This window comes from Tribolium madens, unplaced genomic scaffold, assembly GCF_015345945.1.
Source record: "Tribolium madens isolate multiple individuals breed KSU strain unplaced genomic scaffold, Tmad_KSU_1.1 Scaffold_96;HRSCAF=242;Tcas5.2_LG5, whole genome shotgun sequence".
NCBI lineage: Eukaryota > Metazoa > Arthropoda > Insecta > Coleoptera > Tenebrionidae > Tribolium > Tribolium madens.
Window position 1 is genome coordinate 7937346 of NW_025401068.1, and position 26004 is coordinate 7963349.

Sequence of the window (26004 nt, forward strand, 5' to 3'; positions counted from 1 at the left end):
TATTTTTTTCCTTTTCTAAATAAAATACCCTTATTTTAAAATTTTCATTAGTTAATTTACCTTTTACAAACTTGTAATTTTGAACAATTAATACCAATTTTATAAGTATTGACTGGCATTTGTTAAGTAAAAGTTCAATTAATATTTTTTGCTGAATTAAAAGTTTTTTTTTCAGTAAGCAAGGAATTATGTAAGGTACCTAAGCCAAATAAGGCCCGCCCGGTGCTTAAAAAGGCCCACCGTTAATTTTTCGTCTAAATTGTGAAGAAAATTAAAACCATCTAGCCTACGTTGGACCTCCAGCCATCTATCATCAATCATACAAGTTACTCCTAGATGTGTCTTTTAGTTGAAATATGTTCTAAACTGATGCGTCATCGTGTTGGATGTTAAAATTAAATGTTTCTAATTACATATTAATATATGTTTTGAAGTTTCTTTACATTTTTTGTATTTTTTATGTTGTTTTTGTTTGTTTATTAAAGATTTTTTCCTTAACTTACTGTGAATACGATTAATGAAAAATCCTATCTCAAATTTTAAATATGGGCCTATCTAATGTCGATGGTGGCCCTTATTTGGGGCTAGGAGGTTCCAAAAAAGGCCCTTTGTAATATTTTATATTTATGTTAAAAACATGTAGAAAAATTAACAAAACAGGCGTTTTTATGGTACCACATTGTTAAACAAAAATTCAAATTACAATTTCGATAATAAATCCAAACCTTTGCATATTTCAAAAAAAATATAAAAAATCATAAAAATTAAGTGGGCTTTGTTTGGCTAAGTTACCTTATTTCATGTTTTATGTGTATAATTTAATTTCTAGTCCTTTTACACTCATTTAATTTTGAGAATAAAGTTGTTCCTAAGTCACATTTTTCATAATTAGATAACTTCTTAACAGAAACTCATTCAAAGGTTGTCTCATATAATATTTATTGTGCTCAAAAACATTTTTGTATGATTTAGTGTGCTCTGCTAAAGCTTTGAAACTTTTCACGTCAATAGTAAACTTAAATAACAAATATTGATTAAGAATAGAGCTGTGCTCGGTAATACGTACAACGTACAAATCATCAATTTTACGGAAGTGGTGGCTCGTAAATATTTTTTTTGCCTACGTATGCTAAACATCACTGCCACAATGATTCATTATTATTGCGTGAGAAATGAAAAATAATAGTAATTACAAAATTTTGTGGTATGTAGACAATAGTCTGCTGATCCTTGAAATGAAATACATATGGAAGACAATGTTTGCGTTTTTGCCCGACTTTAAGAATCACACCTGTACATATTATGTGATTCATGAAGCGAAATGAGCACTTTCTTGCACCCATAAATGGTGCTAACGGACATCCTTTCTATGCACTCTACGTGTCTTAAAGTCCTCATGAATCACAACGTGCATTACAATAACATAATATGTACTTTCCCTCGATTAAACTAACAGTTCAAGAGAAATGACATTGACGCTATCTTAGGAAGTCACTATGTATTATTAATGAAGAGTTTCTAGAGAAATAAATGGCAATAATACTTAATGTTTTATTGCAGACATGTCAGTGGACCAAGATCCGATTGTTTCATCCGAACCATCACCGACTTCCCATTTAGAAGTTCCTTTACAGAGTCGCAGAGTTAGTATAATCGAAAGTCTTCATGGACACGACAACTTAGGGTTTGAATCTCCGAGAAGTCGAAAGGTGTCCGGTAACTCCGAGCATGCGGAAATTGGACCGGTGCGGAAAAAAAGTATTCTGCATAATGCACACCCAGTGGAAAATCTTAGCCTGTCGGGACATTATGGTAACATAATAAGCTACTTACACGACCTACAACAATGTTTTGTTTCTTGAGACATATYTACACTGTAACAAAAAGTAAAAGACTATTGTTGAAGTAAATATCGCGTCAATACAATAAATTTTAACATTCGCTACTCAATATTTAATATGAGCAAAATTTTTAAATAAATTAAGTTCTCTTTGTATATATAATTTATAAGTGGCAAAAACGTATTATTTTCTAATAAAATATTGTTTTCTGATCTGCAATTCCTTAGAAGATCAGGACAAAGAAGAAATGAAGAGAAAAAATTCGTTTTGCTGTTATGTGGTTTCAGCTTGGGGTAAAAATTTATTTCTATTGCACTTTATACTGTAGTGAAATCACCAAAAAAATAATTAAATGCATTTGTCATTTGCAATATTGTTTTATCACTACCATTAGTTAAAATCAGAAAACGTCTTCCTTCAAGATCTCGTATCCGCCTATGGTAGCAGAACAAAAGCCCACACGTCACCGATAAGGCCACTAAACAAAAATACATGTAAAATGAAGTTGATTTGTTTTCTTTTTAAAACAAAGATAATTAATATAATTAATCTTTTAAATGTTATTTGTAAACAACCACATTGTAAAATTGAATAGAAATTTTGTAAAATTTTGTTGGCTACTAATAATAATAATTATTATTTCAAGAATAAAAATAATTTTATAATTAAGTTTATGAGCAATAATAGTGTACTCGAATAATTATTTTAACAAAAACTCGTAAAAAGCACTTGCAAAAAAACTCACAAAAACACGGTTCAAAACTCGTCTACCCATAAAATACCACACTTTTAAGTATTTATAAAAATTAAAAGTTTGGTGTTTTGGAAAGTCTACAATTGCTGAAAAAAAAGTTGTTTTTGGAGAGTTCTGCAAGTGGTTTAAATTAATGTAGTTATTTCTGTTACACGTGGTATTGTTTTTGTTTGATAATAAACGCATGTCCCTCGTATTATACCTTATCCAAAAAGAGGATAAGTATATACGCGTACTGATAATGACCCACAAAAATGACCTACTAATTAATAATCACCTAAAGTAAAGTTAACGATGTCATATTTTTTTAATGTGTCTTACTTTCAAATCATTTTACCATAATTATGTACATAAGTAGGTATGTAATAATTTTTCTTATTTACGTAAACTCTTCGGACAATTATTCTTGGATTACATTAGAAATTTTAATTTTTTCTCTTTATTGATTGATCACACCTACAGATGTTCAAAAATGAAAAATTGGTAAAAACTGTTCACATAAAAGAAGATAAAACTAGTTTGATCATGCATGTAGTCTGTTTTTATTGGTGTATATCATAAATTAACTAAGCTCTAAGTGTGCTTTCTCTCTATTCACCTGTACACGTCATTTTCAACTTTTCTGTGTGTACTTAAATGGAGTATAAAAATGATTCAAACCCAATTTCGAAGTGTCTTCACTTTGACAAAATCGGGTTTATTTATTTATTATTTATTTATTATACACAAATATCATTCACATATTTGTTTTTACATTGTTTACGCTTTCCTAGTTACGCTACCAAGAGTAAGCTTATTTACAATATTGCCTAATTGGTTCGTTAAGTCATATTTCAAACAATGCTAATGTTCGAACTCACGACAATTAGTTTTTTTGCGAATTCCTTGACATGTGCAAAAAGTACCAACCTGTCGATATTCTCAGTTTGTGGCGACTTTTTTACCTCCAGTCGAGGTAAACAAATGTGCACGTGAAGAAACAATACCACGTTATTCTTGTGAGAATGTTTGAAAAAGAAGTTATATTTACAGATAGTGGTAAACAAGTTAATGGGGATCTAAGATCCAAAAAAAATTCTGTCACAGAATCGGTCCACTCAAAAACGCGATTTTCGGAAACGGGCGAGGAGGAGAATGATGATAGGTTAGTAGTCCTATTCTTCTTGATTTCAAAATAATGTCACCAAAACTATATTTATTATTTCCACTACAACAATTAAATTATTTCTAGGTCCTGGTGGTATTTATTCTGTCTAAAATGTCGACAAGAAGAGACCCACCCGTCGTGGCAACCACCCCTTTGGCCCCGAATCTGTCCTTATCCTTTCTGTCCCACGTACCGCCAGTTTTCCAGAATGATAGCTCTTGCACTTATCGGTACTTTGTCCTGGTGCATTCTCTACGCCATCGTCGGAGCTACCGCTGCACCAGGTGGACATCTATTCCAACTAATTCTTCTAAGCATTTGTGCCCATTTCGCGGGTTGGCTGATGAGTCTAACTACGCTACCGGCTTTGATCGGCATGCTTTTCATAGGTTTACTCTTTCAAAACTTGGGCATCGTAAACATTGATGACTCATTTGCTCACATCACTAAAGAGTTACGGTAATTTTTAATTGAGTTGTTTAACCCTAGACTAACTTTTTTTTCCAGACACGTTGCCCTTGTAATTATCCTAATCAGAGCTGGACTTGACTTAGACCCGCATGCTTTAAAACGGCTAAAATTTAGTGTCATCAAATTGGGTCTAGGTCCGTGGGCTGTTGAAGCCGGAATTGCTGCAGTTCTCTGCCGATATTTCCTCGACTTACCATGGGATTTTGCTCTTCTACTCGGAACCATAGTAGCAGCAGTATCTCCAGCTGTGGTAGTCCCTTGTCTCTTCAGACTACGATCAAAAGGCTACGGTGTTGCGAAGGGAATTCCAACTCTTATTATAGCCGTCGCAGGAATTGACGATGCCACTTCCGTTGCTATTTTCGGCATTGTTAAAAGTATTATGTTTTCAAATGATTCTCTCACTTTTCAAATCCTCCAAGGACCGATTTCCGTTCTTGGTGGGTTGGGATTTGGCTTGCTATGGGGTATCATCTGCAATTATGCTCCGGAGAGGCAYGACCCCTTTATGGTTCCTCTAAGAATCCTCCTGTTATTAGTCGGCGGAATGATTTCAGTCTTTGGAAGCGAACTAATCGGTTATGGGGGAGCAGGACCCTTGGGGTGTGTCGCTGCAGCCTTTGTTTCACTTTACTGTTGGTCAAGACAAGGGTGGGAAATTGAGGATAATCCTGCTGCAACCGCGTTCGAAATCTTTTGGATGATCTTCGAACCAGTCCTTTTCAGCATCACCGGAGCTCAAATCAAACTTGATGAACTTGACGGCCACATTGTCTCGATTGGAGTCGCCATATTAATTGCTGGAGTCATAATTAGAATTATCGCTACAGTCTTACTAGGGATAGGTTGTAAACTAAACTTAAAAGAGAAAATCTTTGTTGCATTAGCTTGGATGTCGAAAGCTACAGTTCAGGTGAGCTTAATTACTTTAAATATCAATTTTTCTGACTAGAATTTTGAAGGCCGCTTTGGGTCCGTTGACATTAGGTGTAGTGAAAGAAAATACGGAGGAGCACGATTATGCTGAAAAAATGTTAATGGTCTGTGTCATGTCTATAATTCTCACAGCGCCGACTGGAGCGATTTTGATCACCTTGGGTGGGCCTCGATTGCTTACCAAGACTAAATTTCCTGAAGTACCTGAAGGGTGGCGAAGGAGTCATCGGCCATCTATTAGAGATATTAGCATCATTGATGAAGAAGAGGAAAGAGATGAGAATGTTGAAGCATCGATGTCTACCACTATGAGTCAGAAAGACTCACCCAAGAGTGAAACCTAGGTTATCAAAGTAGCAGAAAATCTTATATTCTTTATTTGAATATAATATAAGTATTTTAGAACGATGTGTAAATAATGTCTTTTTTTAATAGAAATCTTTGTACAAATATAATGTAGGCGAATCTATTTTAATATGGTTGTTTAAAACAATGTGTAACTTCAAATGATGCATTTTTAACAAAATTTAAAATTTTGTAAATGAACATTTCTATTTCTTTTTAAACAGAATGTTCAATTTGCTAAACAAAATAAATTTATTACTTCTCGTTTTAATATATGTATTTTATTTAGAAAAAATGCACATCAATAGTGCCTTTCACCATATCCTTACATTCATATGATTTGAATTGATACTTATATAAAAAGAAATCATAAATAACAGCAAGGCATTTAGTTAAAAACGTATTCAACTAAAATTATATACAAGATTGATTTACACAAATAACAAAACAAAATTAACATATGTCTAGCTATTCGATACAAATTAAAAAAAAAAACAATTTATTAGTAGCATAGATTTTTTCAATATTTAATAGCTATTTACAATGTATCAAATTTTAGCTTTTTATTTAAATATTAATTACTTATATTTTGAAATATCAATAGACTCATTCAATATCAACAGCATATGAAACCTTGTTATAAGTATTTAACTCTAATTACAATAAAATATTTGAAAGAAAACCGGGGTTCTAAGTACACTAATAAAAAGAAACTGCAGCTAACAAAGTCACAATAAATTGCTCTAACTCGTTCAACACACTAACTAAATAATAATWTTTTGGTTTGTAACTTTGTTAGGGCCAAGTGCAAAACCTAAAAGGATTCACAGATCTACTCCTATACAAATATTTTGTTTGTGTAGTGAAATTGGTCAGTGATATTTACCACTATAGTGGCACATGCAGTTTCGAAATGTACAGTTTGTAAAGCCTATTTATTTTCCGTTGTTTTATCACCTACACTTAACGAAAAATTTTGCACATCGTCGGAATTGTCTAACTAATCRGATTCTAACTAAACTCGTCTTAGAATAGGTATGGTGTCAAATTGATCTAAACTAACGCTAAATTAGAAAACACACTTTGATTGTCATCAATATTATTTGTAAGAGAACCAAGTCGGGTAGGTGGTAAAACACTGAAAATAGTCTAGTAATGTATTTAAAAAATATTACGATATCTTATACGGTTTATCATGAATTCGTAACTATTCTTCAAAAGCCTCGATGCCTCATGCATTTTTATCTACTTCTCATAACATTTCTAACAGCAGTGCACAAACTTCAACTTGACTAGATTTCCTAGATTCAGTCAAATACTTGACGTTAATATCACGTAGGTATCATGAAACTATGAAATAAAAAGCAACGAAATGATAACCCAATACAGAGTTCACTTTCCGTTAAAAGTATAATATCTCAGTTCTTTTTTAAGCTATTTTACAATATATAAAATACATAAATTTATACTGCTTTCAACAATATACCATTCCTTATAAATAAATTTAAAAATCCTAAGTATAGCTACAGTTTAAAGCTTGAATATTCTATGTCAATAATAGATTGATTAAAAATTGAGCTATTACTCAAATATGGCACCAAACTGGTCAAAATTTTTAATGTTTATAGTAAGAATTAATCACAATTACGGAACATCCCATTGAAGAATGCATCAAAGATACTTTGAATTCATTTGTACACAATTTCAGTAATTTAGGCCAAAATCTTTATTTATCTAAGATTGTTTATTCGTAGTATCTTTGACGTGTTCGGAAGTCATGATGYTCTTCGAAATCCATATCAGCAAACCTCTCCAATAATTCCTTCCTATAATTCCTTCCCTCTTGTTTACTCTTCGCAAGTGCCTTCCTGTCGTCGACGTATCTCCGATCTTCGTATCTGTGATCTTCAGGATACCTACTCCTCTCACCGTACCTTCGATCTTCATCCACCCTTCTTCTATCTTCCAATCGGGATTCGTCGTGACGACGCTCCAGCCTCTCGTCTCTGTATTCTTTAGGAATCTGAGGTTTGTAATACGTTTCCGCTCTAGGAGAAAGGTCATCATGCATTTCCTCTTCAATTGGCTGTTCCGTAGAAAGCCTCCACTATATGGCATTCAAAGCTCTCCTTGAAGATCCCCTATGTGTCGGATATTCTTCCTCTCGAGTTGCCCTGTGGTCTCTCGAAGGTATCCGATCCAAATTTCTATCCCGATAATCGTCACCTCCATGATGGGGTACTCCATGAGTGTTTGCATGGGTGTAACTCTCCCGTTCGGCGTAATCCTCATACTCACGCTCTCTCTCTAACCTCGGTCTACTTCTCGTGTGGGATGTATGAAATGTGGGAACTGCCACATAAGAACCAACATCAGTTATAAAATCTAGCTAARAAATGGTCAGTCACAGGCAACACTCAAAACTTGCAAACCTTCAATCCTCCAAAACAAACCAAACTTTTTGTTTTGGTTAGACAAACCCAAAATCGGTGAAATCTAAAACTACTCAACCTTCAACATACTTACAAAAACTGCTAAGCAAATAAGTCAGTGGAGCCAGCGCGCCAAATTTTACCAGGACTTGGTGTAACTTCGCCTGATGTTATTTAGTGCAATTTTAGCAAAAGCGTAGCAGTTAAGTAGAATGTAGCGAAGCGATCGAAAAAAAAAGAAAAAAATATTAAAAACCGTGCAAAGACAACTGAACCTGCTTGAAAAGTTTGCATTTCTATATTATTCTACATAATTAGTCGAAATCGGTGTCATTGACCCGGAAAAATCTGAAAAATAGTTAAAAATAAAGGTAAAGAAACTCTTATTTAACAAGAATTTATTTGATCACATTTCTTATACTGGACCCACGAGTTACACAACTTATCATTTAGCGAAATTAAAATTGTATGACATGATTCTCTGACAATTTATCACATTATGGAAGTTGAAATGCAACTAAGCTAAGTTATGCAAATACAATAATAAGAAACAACAACTGATGCATAATTCAAGACAATCATGCAGTGGTTTATAAGAAAGAAAGTGATTCTAGAGAGTCTACTGAGTCCCAACTTTGCAACCCTATGTATCTAACACCTGCGTGACTACCTCTAGAATCATGAGAGTATCCGTATACATCATGGTGTGCTGTAAGAAAGTTGTTAGCTGTTAGTGAACCACTTTATCGATGGTTGTTAGAAATTAGGTGAAAAGCACCAAACAATCGACTCGAACTATAATTCAGTCTGAAGTGTGGCACTTAGGAGAGCTGATTTGATTTTTTAGAATGTATGAAGAATCGGATGAAATTTGTACCTGGTAGTGTGGGCCTTCCTTGGTCCCCACTCGGAGAAGCTTGCGGTGAACTACCTATAGGTCGAGGAACATTGGAAACGGTTACTTCAGGATGAGTCGCTCTCCAATATGCCTGCAACACAATGCTTGCACCCTTAACACCAAAATACACAATTGTACCTCTAAATATTCAGCTATGTGTTCACACGCRTCCTCCAGTTGGTTCTCGTCCAAGATCACATCGAACATTTCCGGAGGACATTGAGCTAATTTTTCTGAAGCAACCATTTGTACATTTAGATGTCTCGCTTGACTTTTACCTCTAGATTTGATTAGCCTTTGCAAAACCTACCAAAAAGCAAAAAATAACCAGCTTAATATATTTCTCCGTACGTAGTTTTACCTTAGGACTAGTTATTTTAAGATAGACAATACATGGAGCTAATGAAGTTTTGGCAAGTTGCGAAGGATGGTTTATAGTATCACAATCCAGCACCACAAGTTGTAAAGTTGTAGCTAGCTCGAATATTCTTTCGATTTCTGCTTGGACCTCTGACAAACAAGTTGAGCGAGTTGTGGAACGTTCCATTATCGCCCGCTTTGAAGGATTATTTAAAAGTGAACGTTTTGCCAAAGATATATCTGCCATTACTCTCGTGATAATTATTCTGTAATCAGGAAAGTAAATTTTTGATTCTAAACAATATGAAATACTAACCTTCCTTCAAATCTATGTTTTAAAAAATCAAATAAGGCTTTTTGCATCATATCTGTAACTTCATATCCTTTCAATGAAGGACCTACTAGAACTACTGGCCTCATGGAGGGAACTACGTCGTAAGGAGCAGTTGCTTCCTGCTTCTTAAAAAATGGTTTTTTCTTCTCTTTTGCTGGAGGTGTTGTGAGAGGCTTGCCAGATCGAGCGTTACCAACTGAATCAGACTCGTCTCCTAAAACCATAATCTCTGTCTCATTTTTTTATCAAATATTTATATCAAAAAAAATCGACAATTCCTACACTAACATCTATCTACATTCTATATTCTACTGATACTTTCTATAGTAGTTGAGAGGTGATGGAGACGACGGAATTGTATGAAAGGATAGATTTAGATTGGATTCAGAAAGTCAGACAGTAGTTACAACGAAGTTTGAACGCTGCAAAAAATCAAATGTTTAAAAAGAGAACGTGCCACAAGAAAAAACAACATTAAAATTATATTAAAAAATTTGTTTTAAAATTCCTCAGAGGTGTTTGGTGTCGAATAAATTACCGTTACATTAAACATAAATTGACATAATAAAAAAAACACCGAAAACACGTTACTAAAACATTAAAAACCCGCTGCAGTGAGTGTGGATAGGACATACCAGGCGTGGGAGGAGTGCTACCTCTGGAAACATCGTTACCAGCGGCCCCTATATTAGAGCTGGAGCTTGTTTTACTTGAGTAAAGTTTTGTAGTCCTCGACTGTGCTTGTTGCAATCTGAGATTCTCGAGCTTTACCGGAGAAGGAATAAACCCAATATCGCACCCTTCCTTCACCAAACGACCTATCCACCAATTGTTGTCATATTTTTCCTGTAGTTTGCATTAATTAGAATCTAATAATCAGGCAAAATTGACTTACCTTAATGTGTAAAAAATCCCTAACTTCAAAAGAAATTGCGTATCCATGAACTGGTGAATCGTCATCCAATGAACCGTCGTATGCTACGTTGGTTCTAACAGCAAATGCTACCGGTTTCGTCTAAAAATGAAAAACGAGTGAAACATTCAATAGGAAKGCAAATTACGGACAGTAAAACAGACGTTTCTATTAAAAGCGTTTCATTACAACTTCGAACAGCTAATGCATTAAAAGTAACAACTAACAGGATGTTTTTGTTTATACGATTTTTGTTCATCTCGTTACAAACCTTTTACTCCACAAATAGATCAGAGGTTTTGATCAGTGACACGGGCAAATATTTATCGGTCAATAATGTCGTCCTGTTGAACTGGAAATAAGTTTCAACAAAAGCGCAGAACAAAAGGAAAAATTCCACACTTTTTTTTAAGTTCTTCCATTTTTTGAAAGTACTTATTCAATATTTATAAACTTTTAAGTAAATTCCTGTTTGCTCATCTTCTTGGAAGACAAGCGAAATACGATGAGTGGGTTTTACTGGCCATCACATGTGTTAAAGAATTTATAAGCTACTGAGTTATTTTGTTATTTGGTYACATCTCGTATTTCTGGATCGCCGGAAACAACGTTACAAAAATCTAAACTAATTGTTACTTGTCAGCGAAATTAAATATTTTGTATTGGGTCAAAAACACAAGTATTCACAATGCTGTTTTGAATTTTAATTTACCAAATAATAAGCATCGTAAATTCTGAAATATTTTTAATTTAAAAAAATTATTAGCACGTGAAAATACGTGGTCAAGAAATTAGCAAGGATAGGTATAATGTAAATTAACGCTATTTATTTTGAGATCATAACATTTGTACGGTTAAAATAGAATAACTATTAAAAAAAAAGCGGAACACCAAGAACAAATTAAAAATTATTGAAGAAATTTACCATACGGTTTGTTTAAATACAAACTTTTTATTCTTGTGAATATCGGAAWTTTTGTCATTTTTCTCTTAATGTACGTTTTAAAAAAATATATTGGGTACAACTGTTTTAAACTTACGATAGTGTTTTAAGTCTTTTAAGTCTTAAGTCTTTAAAGTAAAGAATTCAAGATTTTCGCTAGATTACATCTTTGAGCTAGGCCGAATTATCAGAATTTGAAACAGTGTTTCTTGCTAGCTAGCCATAAACAGTAAGAATAGTGAGTTCTTCTCTGTGTGTGGTTCTTCAGAATTAACAAACATTTTCAATCAATACACTTATTTAAAAACAAAGAACAGTAAGAAAATAAATTACCAGCATTACGATATCCACAGCAATAATACGATTATTTTTAATCAAATTGAAGTCTAACTTTACATAACACGTGTTTAGCATGATAGCAAAATGTTTGCTAAATTTTGACAAAATATTTCAATTTTTTCTTGGTGCTTCGCTTTAAAAAAAAAACAATCAACTTTTGGTACACAATAAATGTATAAAAAAACAATAATGACTTGTCAGCTCGATTTCCACGTACTGCATGGACATTTCATTAAAAAAATGCATTCAAAAATCATTGTAGGAAATGTATTAAAAAAAAGTAACCGTTTTGTACAGTTGCGGAATTAAAATTTCGGGCAGTATTGTCATTTTCATAATGTAAACTCTAAAACAACCTTTACATTAATAACCTCATTTTCTACTCTTGTCATGTTTATGTCAATTTGTTTCACCTATTTACTTTCAAAAATAGCGTCACCGACAGAAAAGTTTAATTGTCAWATGTCAGTCATGATGACAGTAAAAGAACTTTTTGAAGTGACTTTTGAAATACTGCCCGAAATTTTAATTCCGTAGGTGTACTTTGTCGCTATTTTTAAATCTCATTGTGGTCTGCTTTTCTACTTTTTAAAGTTAATTTTAATATTTATAAAAAATTTTGTATTGTTTAATAACATTTGGTCTAAATAACTATCTGTATGTGTTAGATAACACATTAAAGTTTAAATACCCAAAAATCGTCTTTCTTTAATTCTTACACAAAAACAACCAATTAACTGAAAAAAAAACTTCAATGTGACTATAGTTTACACAATAAAATCTCTAAAACCAAACTCCATTTCAAAAACATTTTTCTTTTTCTTTATACGAGGGCTCTTTTTTCCAAAAGAGTAAGTACATAATATCAAAAAAAAATTATACACCAAAATAATTTCAACTTTAGGCTACTTATATACAAAATATCACCAAAATAGTTCAGCCATTTATAGTATTTTTTTTATATGTACCAACTGTCTAATTTACGAATTAATCAGACTTTCAAAAAAATGATCCTGCTGTTTTATGATTTTTTTTCTTTCAAAGCAAGTTTGACAATTGTCTATACTAAAGATGTCTCACTAAATCTTCACAAATCTCTCATTAGATCAGCATCCAACCACGTTTAAAAATATTCAAACAAATCCTAAAAACTATCTAGTTCATGTAGAAGGTTAATGTCAAGTTTTGCAACGACAGTTTATTTGCACAATATTTCCTACGAATCGATCAGCTTTTTGCAAGGCTCTCGTGTTACCAAGAGACTGGCGGACGGCCAGAATTTAAAATCTGACTGTATCCTTGTATAAATGTAAAATTTTTCTGTTAATATTAAAATAGCTGCTCAATCTTGAAATGAAATGAATACAATTTTAAAATTTTCTTACTCTTGCTTTTTCCAGCTGACTAAGCGCTTGACGTTCCTTCTCCCGTCGCAACGTCTCTTTCTCCTCGTCCAGCGACAGATCCGAAGAAGGCTGAGAGTAGTTAGAATCAGCTGAGCCCTGTAAAATATACAAATATGTACTTTTGGCTTTAAAATATTTTTTTCATGAAATCGAGAACTAAATCTAATCAACCTAACTGGCATCTAGATGATGGTGATGATGAACGATAATGATGTCAATAGTAAATATGGACTCTATATTATCATGAAAAGATAAAAACTACATACTGATGAAATTATAAATATAATTTTGTCAATGAGTGTGGATTGTGTCTATTTACCTACAAGTCTGTTATAGTGCTTATCTGTAGAGGAAGTTATGGCAGTGTTACTAAGCAGGATTCACTTATTTAGCGACTTACTATAGGAGTTACTTGTACAAACTAAATCTATTCAGCAACTTCATTTTGAAAGGATTTACAGCTACAGAAACAGAGCAGAAGCACATAATAGAAACAGGGTGCAGCTAGAAAATTCAAAACAGTGGCCCATAAACTTTGTTAATATCTTACCAGAGATGTGTACTTGGACATAGGTTAGTTGCAGTGCCACTGGCAAGCATGCGACAATATTACAAGGCTTCAGCCGACCAGTGACCCTCAAAATGTTACTTACAGGTGCCTCTACAAGGTAACCAAAATAGACAAATCAAGTTAGTTGTTTTGATTACCCCGCATAACAGGTAACATTTAAGGGACACATTAGAGACAAACATAGAACATTTTAACACAAAATGAGACATATTAATGGTAAAAGTTTCGCGGTAATTGGGGAACTTATTCACGTTGTATGTTTCCTTAATTACAGTAGCGGAAAACTAATTTAAAATCATAAACATTTTCGACACGAAGCAATTTTTGTGGGTTCCAACTTAGTAAATACGTATTTACTCTACGGCGATTGTCGGAACTTTGAAATTTAAACGGGTCACAGCATGGCTTGGCAGGATGCCCACTGTGGCCGGTTATTTCCAAAGTTTTCTTCAATTATTATTACGATTTTTCCAAAAAATAATCTGGGGGAATTACCCACCGGAAGAATCCGGGAACAAATCGCACTCATTTCAGACGCGACACATCGAAACTAGTCTTTCAAATGTGGTTTCATATAAGTACAATAAAATGTTATGATATGACATTCATAATAGTGGCGCCAAGAAAGTGTCCATGTACGCASGCGTAAATAAGTTTTATAAAAGATTAATGTTGAACAATCACGAGTTATTGTCAGTTTTTCATATGTAGGTGGAGGAAATTGATAGTTACTTTTATTGAAAGAAATTTCTTAATGACCTTTGGCAATAAAAGTGAAGTTGTATAATGTATAGCAAAACAGCAAGTTTATTGCTTAATAAAACGTTTACATATTTTTCCTACACACTGTCGTCGACCGGAAAAATTTTAATCGATAAGTATGCGTTCTGGTTAAAATTATTGACAATAATTATAAAGCATACAAAAAAGGACTGGTCATATTTCAGCATTATATCCTCCAGGGAAATCACGTTACCTATTTCCGGTAACAACTGGTTTGCACCAAATTCAAAAATTACCCACATAATGTCCACGAAGGGAATTTTAAACTTTTTTAGAGCCATCAAGCAAGAAATCTGATAACCTTTGTGCGGCTCGATAAATTTTGCAAGAATAGAATTTTATCTGAAAAGGGAACGAAAGTGACACGCTATTTCCAGCAGGAACGTTCCTGCTGGCCAGATCAGGATTTAAGTTTTATAAATGCGCGAAACTATTTTTACGTTTCTTGAGGGCCTGTAATGGCAATTAGGATAATCGAATCGGTACACATTGCAATGTTTACCAACAAAAACCAATGGTTAACCATCGTGACGTCACAATGACGTAATGTATATCGTGCGTACAGAATTTAAAGCGATTATTTCCATTATCGCTGYGGAATCTGAAGAATTAACCACTATCGGTAGTAATTATGCAGATATTCGTAGAAATAAGAATGGTTGTCGCGTCAAAGAACCAGCAGGTGCTTACCTGAGTAAACAGTTTATTGTATCCCTGATTGTTGAAATTGTTGTATCCTATCATATTGCGACATTTCAATGATACATCCGTGTGCACCATCCAATAAAGGTAGAAATTTTAACGCAATTTTCGCCGTTCGAACGTCCCGAAAATCGCAAAAACGTAACCTGAAGGCGACTTATATTAGGCAATTAATCGACGATATTGGTAATTCATAAATTAGCAATACTCCTGATGTCCGAGTACCCGATTAAAGAAGGCTCCCTATCACTGAACCAACATATCTCCACGAAACTAAATCTCACAAATCACCGGCGAACGACACATTAACTATATTTATGACACGAACAACTTTTCTGAATGGAAAAGTAATGTTTTGCTCAAGAATATACGTAGTGTAATGCGGGTGAACGCCGCTAGGTTGAGTATAGTCGATGCCGCATTTTAAGCTCAACGTTTCATATAGGGTAGAGCTTTGAGCTTTTGACTGTACACGCTTCACGAGGTGGGGTTGCAAACCGAAACGCATGCGCAAGTATCGATTTAAACAACTGACACTGGGGGTGTGTCGTATTTGACTTTACGTTCCTGCTGGTTTTTGTTTGTCGTTCTAACTGACAGCAGGAATTTTTCGGGACGCAGCTTGCACGATGAATGAAAGAGAACTATTTCGATATCGATCACGCGCCTTTTATTAATCTCATTGATAGCGGCTATGAAACCAAAAATAAAAACTAAATCCGGATTTGTATACAAGTCGTGAGCAAAAACAGGTGTGAACATGCACTTTGCGCCGATCACGTGCTCCAGAACAATTTTTGCTCTATTTTAGTTCTATTTTGTATAAATATTTAGGAAGGAGCTGAGGAAATGTAGTTTAGGTTAGATCTTAGACAAACTAACGACGTTTAGTCGACCCACACCTCATTCTCTACAAGATTAAATAGACGATTTTATTAAAATGAAATATTTACCCGGCGATTGTGACCAAACGGTATGTAATGGTGACGCCGATTATGCTTTTTTCCGTGTCTGGACATCATTTTACATAAAAATATCACAGAACTAACACTAAATCACTAATAAAGGTTTAAAATCACAGCAAGTTTTGCCTTTTTGTTGTTTTAAGAATGTGTAGAATCACAGGCGGGTTTGACTGTATTAAAAGGGAGCATTGGGTAGCCAAGTCTATTTCATGCCAGAAGTGGATCTAAAAATAAATAASTTAACATGGCTCGTACGTAAGCTAAAATCGTGATTTTTAAGTAATGCATCGACTCCATTAAAAATTCTATTATTCCTGGAGCTAAACATAGTACAAGTTCCTTGTTTTAAYCATAAACAAATTTCTTAACTTCTGCAGGTATGCTGTTAAGTGTTAACAGCTAACCAAATATTTAGAACGCTTGAAATTTATTATGGATCCTATTCTGTGTCTATGATGATTCAACCAAGATAAAAATTTGTTAAATTAAAAAAAATGCTAAATTCTTATAAAAGTTTCCATTACTTCAATGTTTTTAATTATCACAAAAACAAATTTATCATGTCAAACTCAGGCTGTAAGCTATGAAAATGTAAATATTGTTTTCTAGGCAAGACAATTTATCACTGGTTTAACACCAAAAACAAATAGTCGCAAAATAAGCAAATTAGCAAAATGAATCCATCAATGCGGTCTTTTTTTCGAGAGACTCCCTAAAGTCGACGACTCCAAATGAATATTTCGTCTAAATCACCAAAAATACTTATTGGTTTAGAATAAAGGAAAGTCCTCTAAATGCATAATGCATGAAATTTTAATTCGTACCAACAACGTATTTAATTGAGCTTTGATGGAACTGGACGTCGACATTATAAAAAAAATGCGWTTAAATTTGAATCAAGATTATTTATAAATAGAAGATACAAGACCGCCATCTAAGCTACAAAACTCATACTAGATATCGCTAGTCTCTTCCTTCCTCTGTATTACACCAACGCTTCCTGAAGTTCTATTCGAAAGCGCCAGAGGACGACTCAATCTCACTTTCCTGTCTTCATCACCAGAGGGCTGCCAGGTTCATATTTCAAACTTCGATTGAAAACTGATTCGATTAAGAAATCTTAAGTTATTAAAAAAGAAACATGGGAGTGCAATAAGATGACAAGTAATGTAAAATATTGTCCGGACTATCAAGCATATTAACATTTTATTGTGGTATACTACATCATAGATAAGTTAGAGGTATTTGGTGTTAGTGCTCTCCACGCAAATGTTAAAGATAAAAAAAAAATAATTTATTGTCATACGTTAAAGATAAATAGAAAAATATGCAAATTCTAATTGAAATGGTCAAACCGAGCCTCTTGAAGGAGGTGTCCTGAAGCCCCACTACCAGGTACCACCCACAGAACCTGACCAGCTAATAACAAACTTCTGTGCCTCACTCCAAACATTCTGCACGCCAAAAATGTATTGTCCATGTACTAGCCTTTATGCATACTATACATCATTATGGTAATGATGCCATTCCTATTGTTGATGTTCGTGCCGATGCATGGACATCGATTTTTAAGATAAATTGTTAGTTTTTTATCCTCACGTCAACAATTACAAAAAATTACACCCACTATGTTGTTATTAAGTTGAAATGACGATAAAGACAAAGAAAAATCGAAAATTGGCCTCAACTTCTTGTTTTGACGGAATTCCGCGCATCTCTTGGTATCCGAGARGTTTGCGGAAATCCGGAGTGACTTTGTAATTTCCTGAGAATTATGCCGACTTGTCCTTTTGTGAAGCGCCTACAAAAGCTAAAATTAGGGGATTACCATAGAAATGAAGAAATAACTGGCTCGTGTCCGCGCGTTCACACATCTTTCCTATGATTCCCATGCAAACAGGTTCTCTTCTCTTGCACAAAACTCTACTTCGATTATTTTTGCTTTCATTGTTGAATTTTCTGAAATACGTGGTTATGGCGAATCTTAATTTTTACGACAGTTCGTAAAAGATATTTCTCTTCGTGATCCCAACTTTGATGAATTGGCTTGTATTTATTGCTAGCACTAAAATTTTGTGACTACCATGTCAGCACTCACAATTCCAATTTTTTATTTGGTTGAATATGTTTGCCATAACAGCGTTGTAGTTTTGAATATTATATTTTTTCTGAATTTGGAGATGAATGAAGATAATAAGATCATAAATAAAAAAGCAATCAAAATAATATTGATAATAAAATTTTTTGTTTCACATCGTCTTGCTAAATTCTCGCAAAAACAGTTTATCCATCATAAAATTAAAAAGCATACCTTTTGTAAACATTTTCACAATATTTTAGAAATTCATAAATTGATCCGATGATGATCAAAATGTCCAACCAAAAATCGTTATTTTTATTATTTATGTGACATACGTTGCATGGTTCCACTTAGAACAAGTGTCAGCAAATGTAGAATCAAGAGAGACGGGTGTTTTTCTGCATATATTAAAAGCAAATTGATGTTTTAACAATGGGATCATCAACATGCGAAAAGAAAGTTCAAATCTAAATCACCAAACAAATTTTATTTATTTAAAGTAGGTACCTTCTTTTTTATCAAAATAATAATTATTTTTCATGAAAGTTATATACAAACACTCATTCAGCAATTATATAAGACACAGAAGCTCATTTATGTCTCATGTCTTATTGGATCAAGGCCATTTTATACTTTTAAATCAAATGCTAAACTTTTACAGCATTTCAGATACATTGTATATCATTTTTAACGTTCTGCCAAGTCTGTTTGCCCAATCTACATTTAGTTATTTAGGATTTTTGATTAGTCGATATGTKAACATAGGAGCGTTGTAATTGCAATGCAGTACATATTAATACCATTCTATAGTGCCAATGGAATAAATTACATTCATATTTCTGTTGCAGCGCCCTAATATAAAAATAATGAATAAATATGTTATTGGAGCAGTATCGATAAAAATGTATTCTAACAAACAGCAGTAATTAATATTTATATTGATTACCGAGCTGTAGCTGATTACAGAGCTTTAGGCAATTTAAGCTGGTAATGTCAATAAGGATTTGAGTCATGCAAAACATGCGTGCCAGTCAATAAAAAGCACAACCCTATTRTAGGTAGTGATAGGTACAACCTCTCTTAAAGAATGTCCATAAAAACAGACAAAAAACAATTTTCCTAAACGATAACTATAAAAATAAAGATTTTCATAGAACGGCGTTGCAAGTGTCATTAAAATAAACACCGAGAATCCTAAAAACACAAAACGTGCTATAGCCTGTTAGGTAAGAGAAATTACAAGAGGGTTGAAAAACAGACCAACGGTAATTCGATACGGACTCGAAGAAGGCATTAGGCGCTGCAATGCGTTTACCACGCCATATGTCGCAATCGCATTTCAGTTTCTCTCACTACCCCGACTTGGTTTCTGAAAGCAACCCCCTACACTGGAAAGTCGTCAAGGTCTTTGCGCATTTTGCCGCAATGCAATATCAAAAAGCCGCGCTTTGGGTAAATCGGGCCCAAAACCGGTTTGGCCGTGGTAACGGTGTAGCTAAGGGTCGTACTGAAAGTCAAATGTCCAACTGAAGCAAAGATCACATTGCATATTGCAGCATATGTCCCATTAAACAGACCGGAAGTTCAATGTGTTTCTCATATAATCAGCACTGCATCTGGCCCTAATATTTCGGCACTCAACATTTCTAAGAAGATTTTCTCTTGATTATGTATTCGGCAAAAAGAGAACACGTAGCGACCATTAATACAAGTCAAATTCAGATACGGTAAATGGATGCGTTTGGAGATAGCAAAAGCGACAACTTCAATTRGATGCAAAAATTTTGCACAATTTAAGTGAGTGTGAGACGTGGCCACGCTATTCCATCTCTAAATAAAATTTCCATCGAGATAATTAATTTGTAATTTGAACAAAGTGCTACAGTAAAAATGCAATTACATTTTTTGTACCGTAATATGCTTATCTTGTAACAGTAATAACCAAAATGTAGAAATGAATAATTAATTGCTCATTTAAAAAATAACTAGGAATAATTAAAACCGGCTCTACATAAAAATGTCACTAAGTGTCGATGTTTTCGCGTCCCACCGCCTCAACTAGTCCATTTGACTAATTAATTTTGATTATTTTACAAATAATTACCACTATTTTCTCATACGTTTCTACTTCTAATTAAATAAAAAGAGACAGAGCGATTCAAAATATTTGTGTTTATTAAAGTACATGAATCTGGTTTTGTTTAATCAACTTTTTTTATTCTAAAATGTTAAAACATACAATTCACATAAAAATACTGTAAAGTTCACAGCAGGTCAGTCGCCTTCTAATGGACAAGTTTCCCATTAGACAATTCCAATGATTCGATAATTGCCGATTCATGAAAAGTAGTTTTTTTATTATGATCAGACTTATCTTTAGAAATTGTTAGGTGAATAAAACTATTACAATATTTTATTCGGCTGTGTGACCGGATGGTTGTCACATTTACTGTCAAACAAGAAGTGAAATCGGTATTTTCTTCTGCTTTTCGTAATAACACTCATTTTCAAATGAGCAAGTCAAGCGCGCCAAATTTATCGCGCAATTAAAAGTTTTGCTAATTTACATTTTATTAAAATTTTATCTATTGTGACCAATCCCAAATATTAAATGTCACCAAACGGAATTGATGAAAAAATGTCGTCAACAATTTTATTTATTCTTATTTTATGATTTAAAAATAATTCTCTGAAGAACATTATTATGTTTTCAACAATGTCGGTATTTTTACAGCTGTAAAACGAATAATAGTCTTAATATGTGGGTTTCATAAAATTAAACAAAGTTATGAATTTAAATAGAGTTCGTTATACTAACTGAGTTGTTATGTAGTACATTTAATAATAATTTAGAGAGTTTACCTGTAATTGTTGGGAACCGGATGTAATTTTGGATTAAAGAGTACTAAAATGTATTAATGAAAATTTTAATTATACTCGTACGAATATTATTTTACTTAAAATTAACAAAAAAGTTAATTAAACCCATCCACACAAAAATATGAGTTCATTATAAATAATAAGAAAAATTTAATGAAATGAAAATGAAACAAATGAAAAAAATTGAGAATTGAATTGGTTTCCCATCATTTCCTCTTGTCGTAAAAGTTGCAAAAATTTATTTACAATGCAAAAAACCGAATGATGAAGTAAMAATTTCTATGAAAAAAACTTGTTGCTATGTTTACTGAGGGAACATTTATCGATAAGATCTATGTACATATATTCCTGTTGTTGCTTTTAACATTTTTGTGTTTTAACTTTTACGAGTGTAAGCTTAGTTAATATAAAATGTTACTTCTGGAATTTAGCTGTTTTACCAAACAATCGAAAAAGGCCTAAAACCCTTCAAAAAGCATAAAATTTTATTCACTCCAAAAGTACCTAAATATCTGTARACCACCAAAAATTGGACACACGAAAAAACTGTTGAAATCTCCCAAAATAATGAACAATTACTTCAAGAACGCCCTAAAAAAACTAACAAAATACTTGATTTTCCAAAATGTTTTTTTTTTTTATTTCTGCACCAAGCCATTTGCGCATGCAAAAAAATTGAAAAACAAAGAGATATATTTGGCGCCTTACAAAACAAGACAGAATCCTAAAAATTTATATGTTTTCCCAAAAGTAAACAGCCGAAAAAGACATACATTCTTCAAAAAACATATTTTTTCATGCGCCCAAAAAATACTCGAAAATCAACAGATCCCCAGAAAATAGGCACGTGGGAAAACTGTTGAAAACCATCTAAAATCAAACATAATTACATTAAAAGCACCCAAAAAACCTTACAGCATTCCTTGCTTTTAGACACCCCACAATGGCTTTTTACTTCTAGACTAGTCCACTGGCACATGCGAAAAATTCACCAGTTGGAATGGCGACCGGTAAAAATTTTAGACAAATAAGAGCTCTTGTTTTTACATATTCCAAAATGGTTTTCTATTTCTGGAGCTATTTGGCTCATGCAAACAAAAAAAAAACACCCAAAAAATCATTACAAATTCGTTTGTTTTTATGATGCACTTGAAAATGAACTTTTATTTCTGAACCAAACCAATTGGAGCATATAAAAATCACCGAAATCTTGCCAAATACTTATCCAAATCCCTCGGTTCTCAACACCCCGAAATGAATTTTTTTATATCTGGGACAGGGCATTTAGGCACTTTAAAAATCCAATGAAAATGAAGGAAATTAGTACCAATGCTGTAAGGTTTTTCGAGTAATTTTAATGTAATTATGTTTGATTTTAGATGATTTTCAACACTTTTCCCATGTGCCCATTTTCTGGTGGTCTGTTGATTTTCGAGTATTTTTTGGGCGCATAAAAATTATGTTTTTTGAAGAATTCATGTTTTTCTCGGTTGTTTTGGGAAAACATAAATTTTTCTGTCTTGTTTTGTAAGGCGCCAAATATATCTCTTTGTTTTTCAAATTTTTTTTGCATGCGCCAAATGGCTTGGTCCAGGAATTAAAAAACCATTTTGGAGTGATTAAAAACAAGGTATTTTGTTAGTTTTTTTAGGGCGTTCCTGAAGTAATTTTGCATTATTTTGGGAGATTTCAGCAGTTTTTTGTGTGTCCAATTTTTGGTACTTTAATTTGGTACAGATATTTGGTATTTTTAGGGTGCATAAAAGTTAATGCTTTTTAACGAATTTTATGCCTTTTTCAGTTGTTTTCTTTTAGGTTCTTAAGGCGCGAAATGTCCTGGTCCAGAAATAAAAAGCAATTTTGGGGTGCTTAAAAACAAGGCATTTTGTAAGTTTTTTAGATCTTTTTCGGATGTTTACTTTTGGAAAAACACTAAATTTGTAGGACTCTACCCTGTTGCCCAATTTTTGATAGTCTACAGATCTTTGGATACTTTTAGAGTTAATAAAAATTAATGCTTTTGACTTTGGGAAAACAGCTAAATTTGTAGGATTCTGCCGTGTTTTTTAAGACGCCACATATCCTGGTCCAGAAGTAACATTTTATATGCTACTTTAGTTTTACGTTTTGACAGATAGGTCCTGTCATTACGGTTAATGATAAAATTAATTGACTATTCACTCGGACTAGTTTATCCAAAGATCGCCTCTGTTGGTCGATAGCCCGATGCAGATTGTCCGAATGGAACCCAGATTTTTGTACTTGGGCTATTTATACTTATTACTACTAATTAACCCGCCTTGATGAACCTTAGCTTGAAAACTTGTTTTGGACGAGCGACACAAAACATTTATTTTAAACAACTTCTAAGACAACTTTAATTAAACTTGTTCAAAAACGTAGCAAGTAAATATATTCAAACTAAAAAACGAACATTTAAATAATTTCTGGAAGCAACAATTTCATGCACTGTAGGTGTTGATTTGTGACACTTCATATCAACGCAAAATACTGTGGCTTTTTCGTTGGCGAGAATTGTAGTTCTCTAACGCTTAAAAGTAAATTTACAAACGAGATCAAAAGTATAATATGTCAAGAAGTTATTTTATAAAGTGGCAGATTATTCACGATATCCGCGCCACTTTTGGTAATGACACCATTATTCACATTTTCCCACTTTTCACAATTTGTGTAATACCGGCATTACTACCATAATTTACTCAAGGAAATGGTGTAAGTGTGCTCGGTTTTAAAAACGCAGTTTTTCACAAAGAAATCCATATACGAACTGTCAAATTATCAATCTTTACACGAGTTTGCCGTCAACATYGCGCCATAACRAACATCACCTTAATAGCGAATATCTGTTGCAGGAATAATATGTCAGAAAAATATATGTATGTTGTACATACATACAGTGTGTCCCCGGATAAGTAACAACCCTTGAAAAAGGTCAAAAATTCTCGCTTTAAAGTTTAATTTTTTGGGGTGCAGCCTTGTTTGGTTTAAAAACTAATTTCTAACATAATTTTTGTTTTGAAATATCTAGTATGCCATGTAATTTTTCCAAAAAACCTATTTTTCTATAGAGTAAAGTGCTTTTTATGTGGCAGCTAGGCCCTTATACCAACTTTGATTTTGAATAAAAATTTAAATCTTTTACAAGAGTAGTTTCACCTATCCGGGAACACACTGAATATACACGAAAATTAAAACCTTCTTATAGTATTAATTTTATGTCAATCTTGAAATTGTCGTCTGATAAAAAACTATATCATTTGTTAATTTACTGTAGTAGTATTTTTATTATTTGTTTAATTTTTAAAGAGAATTATTTAAACTTAAACAAATTTTATCATTATCTATCAAGCTTTTATTTAATTAGCCAACAAGAGACATCAAAAAGTTCGTTGCCAATCTCGATTTTAATATTTTTACACTACGAAAAAAACACAACAGTGTATTATCATCTAATTTAATTAAGTATGCTCTTAATATTAACATAAATATAAAATGAGAATATTTTTAATATTCTGAAACTAGATATAATTATTCACATTGCATAAATTTTTACAATGTTTAAATAAACTTTCTTGCTGGAATTGATATGACCTATTATTATTATCTCATTATCAGACAAATGACAATTCTCCGTATTACGAAAAAAAGATCATCACAATGATTGATAAGTTTCTGTTTTCCGTTAGCTRATAATTAATCCAATTACTTTTATTTCATACTTCAAATAAAATAACATGAAACATTATTTCCAGTAGGCATATTTTACCTAATTTGAAAAGCTGAATGTGCATGATCTTAAAAGGTAAACAAACAATGCATAATGCGATGAATGTTTCTACGAAAATAAGATTAAAACTAAGTAAAAGAAAAATTTGCAGTGTGTATAATAATCAATTTACATTAAAAACCAAAAATTAAACAAAAAACATTTTAGAGTTAATTTTTTAACCCAAAATGTGCATTTTGGATTCAGACCATTTTAATTGGCATAACTGCATCTTTGCTATCTGAAACATTTTTTAAAACAAAACCAAGTACTGATTGACGTTTGTAAATGTGCCTCCACCTTCCAACAATGAAAATCTCTCGCTTAAGAAAATATTCCACAATGGCTGTCAAACTTCCCAACATTTACATCACAACATCCTATCGTAATTGAAATGTCTAACTATCTGAAATCGTATGTACATGTGTGACTGACAAGGTGAGTTTCGTTACAGATGTATCGACTGTCTCTCTACAGGGGGTCACTCCTCGGCAATACACCAGTTAAATACCCGGCGCCTTAACCCAACTACACTTCTAAAATAGTCGATCTACCACCACGTGTAAAACAACGTGGCTATTTCTGGACCTGCGTTGCCAACTTACTGGAAAAAAATAAGTTCTCTTTGAAATTTTTCTGGCAATGGTGGATCTAAAGAATGCATCTTATTGAATCACGGCGAGCGGTTTCTTCACACTTCCTCGATGCAGTTTATATTTAAATACACGCAGTAAACAAGTTCATTATGCGTGCCGATTACGTATGAATATAAATATTCCCGGGGATTACACCATTGGTGCCAGCAATGCGTTTGCTCTGTACAGAAATAAAAACGTTTCATAAGGATCTCTTTGGAATTAGGTTGCTGATTAATATTTGTTAGCGCTCATTAAAAATAGACAGAGTAATGGCTCCAAATTATTTCAAATATTTTAAAGAGCTGAACCAGCCAGCTTACAGTTATTGAGAAATTGTTGCAGAAAAAAGAAATCAATTTAGTTCACTCGCTCACAAGCAATAAAAATAAATCGGAAAGATAATGTAACAATTTATAGCAACAAAAAAATCTCTTCCTAATGAGAAAAATGAAGACACGCATGAATGCACTCACATATCA

General features: G+C 33.1%; 2 protein-coding genes across 17 annotated transcripts in view; one reads left to right on the forward strand and one right to left on the reverse strand.

Annotated features, from left to right (window-relative positions):
• The window catches only part of LOC123013826 (sodium/hydrogen exchanger 9B2), an 11129-nt gene extending 5363 nt beyond the window's left edge, over positions 1-5766 (forward strand). For both annotated transcript variants that reach the window (XM_044412631.1, XM_044412632.1), the window contains exons 2-6: positions 1561-1812; positions 3628-3739; positions 3827-4201; positions 4250-5126; positions 5176-5766. In XM_044412631.1, coding sequence (XP_044268566.1) covers positions 1561-1812; positions 3628-3739; positions 3827-4201; positions 4250-5126; positions 5176-5493 — 1934 coding nt within the window. In that variant the 3' untranslated portion in view covers positions 5494-5766. The remainder of the gene's footprint in view (positions 1-1560; positions 1813-3627; positions 3740-3826; positions 4202-4249; positions 5127-5175) is intronic.
• Positions 5767-6852: 1086 nt separating this feature from the next.
• LOC123013827 (voltage-dependent L-type calcium channel subunit beta-2) overlaps positions 6853-26004 on the reverse strand; it is a 71863-nt gene continuing 52711 nt past the window's right edge. For 5 of the 15 annotated variants that reach the window (XM_044412643.1, XM_044412640.1, XM_044412637.1 and 2 more), the window contains 9 exons: positions 13099-13215; positions 10414-10533; positions 10154-10364; positions 9501-9732; positions 9186-9450; positions 8963-9130; positions 8804-8915; positions 8597-8635; positions 6853-7846 (listed from right to left, as the gene is read on the reverse strand). In XM_044412643.1, coding sequence (XP_044268578.1) covers positions 7602-7846; positions 8597-8635; positions 8804-8915; positions 8963-9130; positions 9186-9450; positions 9501-9732; positions 10154-10364; positions 10414-10533; positions 13099-13215 — 1509 coding nt within the window. In that variant the 3' untranslated portion in view covers positions 6853-7601. Of the gene's footprint in view, positions 8275-8596; positions 8636-8803; positions 8916-8962; positions 9131-9185; positions 9451-9500; positions 9733-10153; positions 10365-10413; positions 10534-13098; positions 13216-13669; positions 13781-15163; positions 15675-16128; positions 16306-26004 lie in introns of those variants that run through there. The other 10 variants (XM_044412649.1, XM_044412642.1, XM_044412644.1 and 7 more) reach the window with 10 other exon arrangements.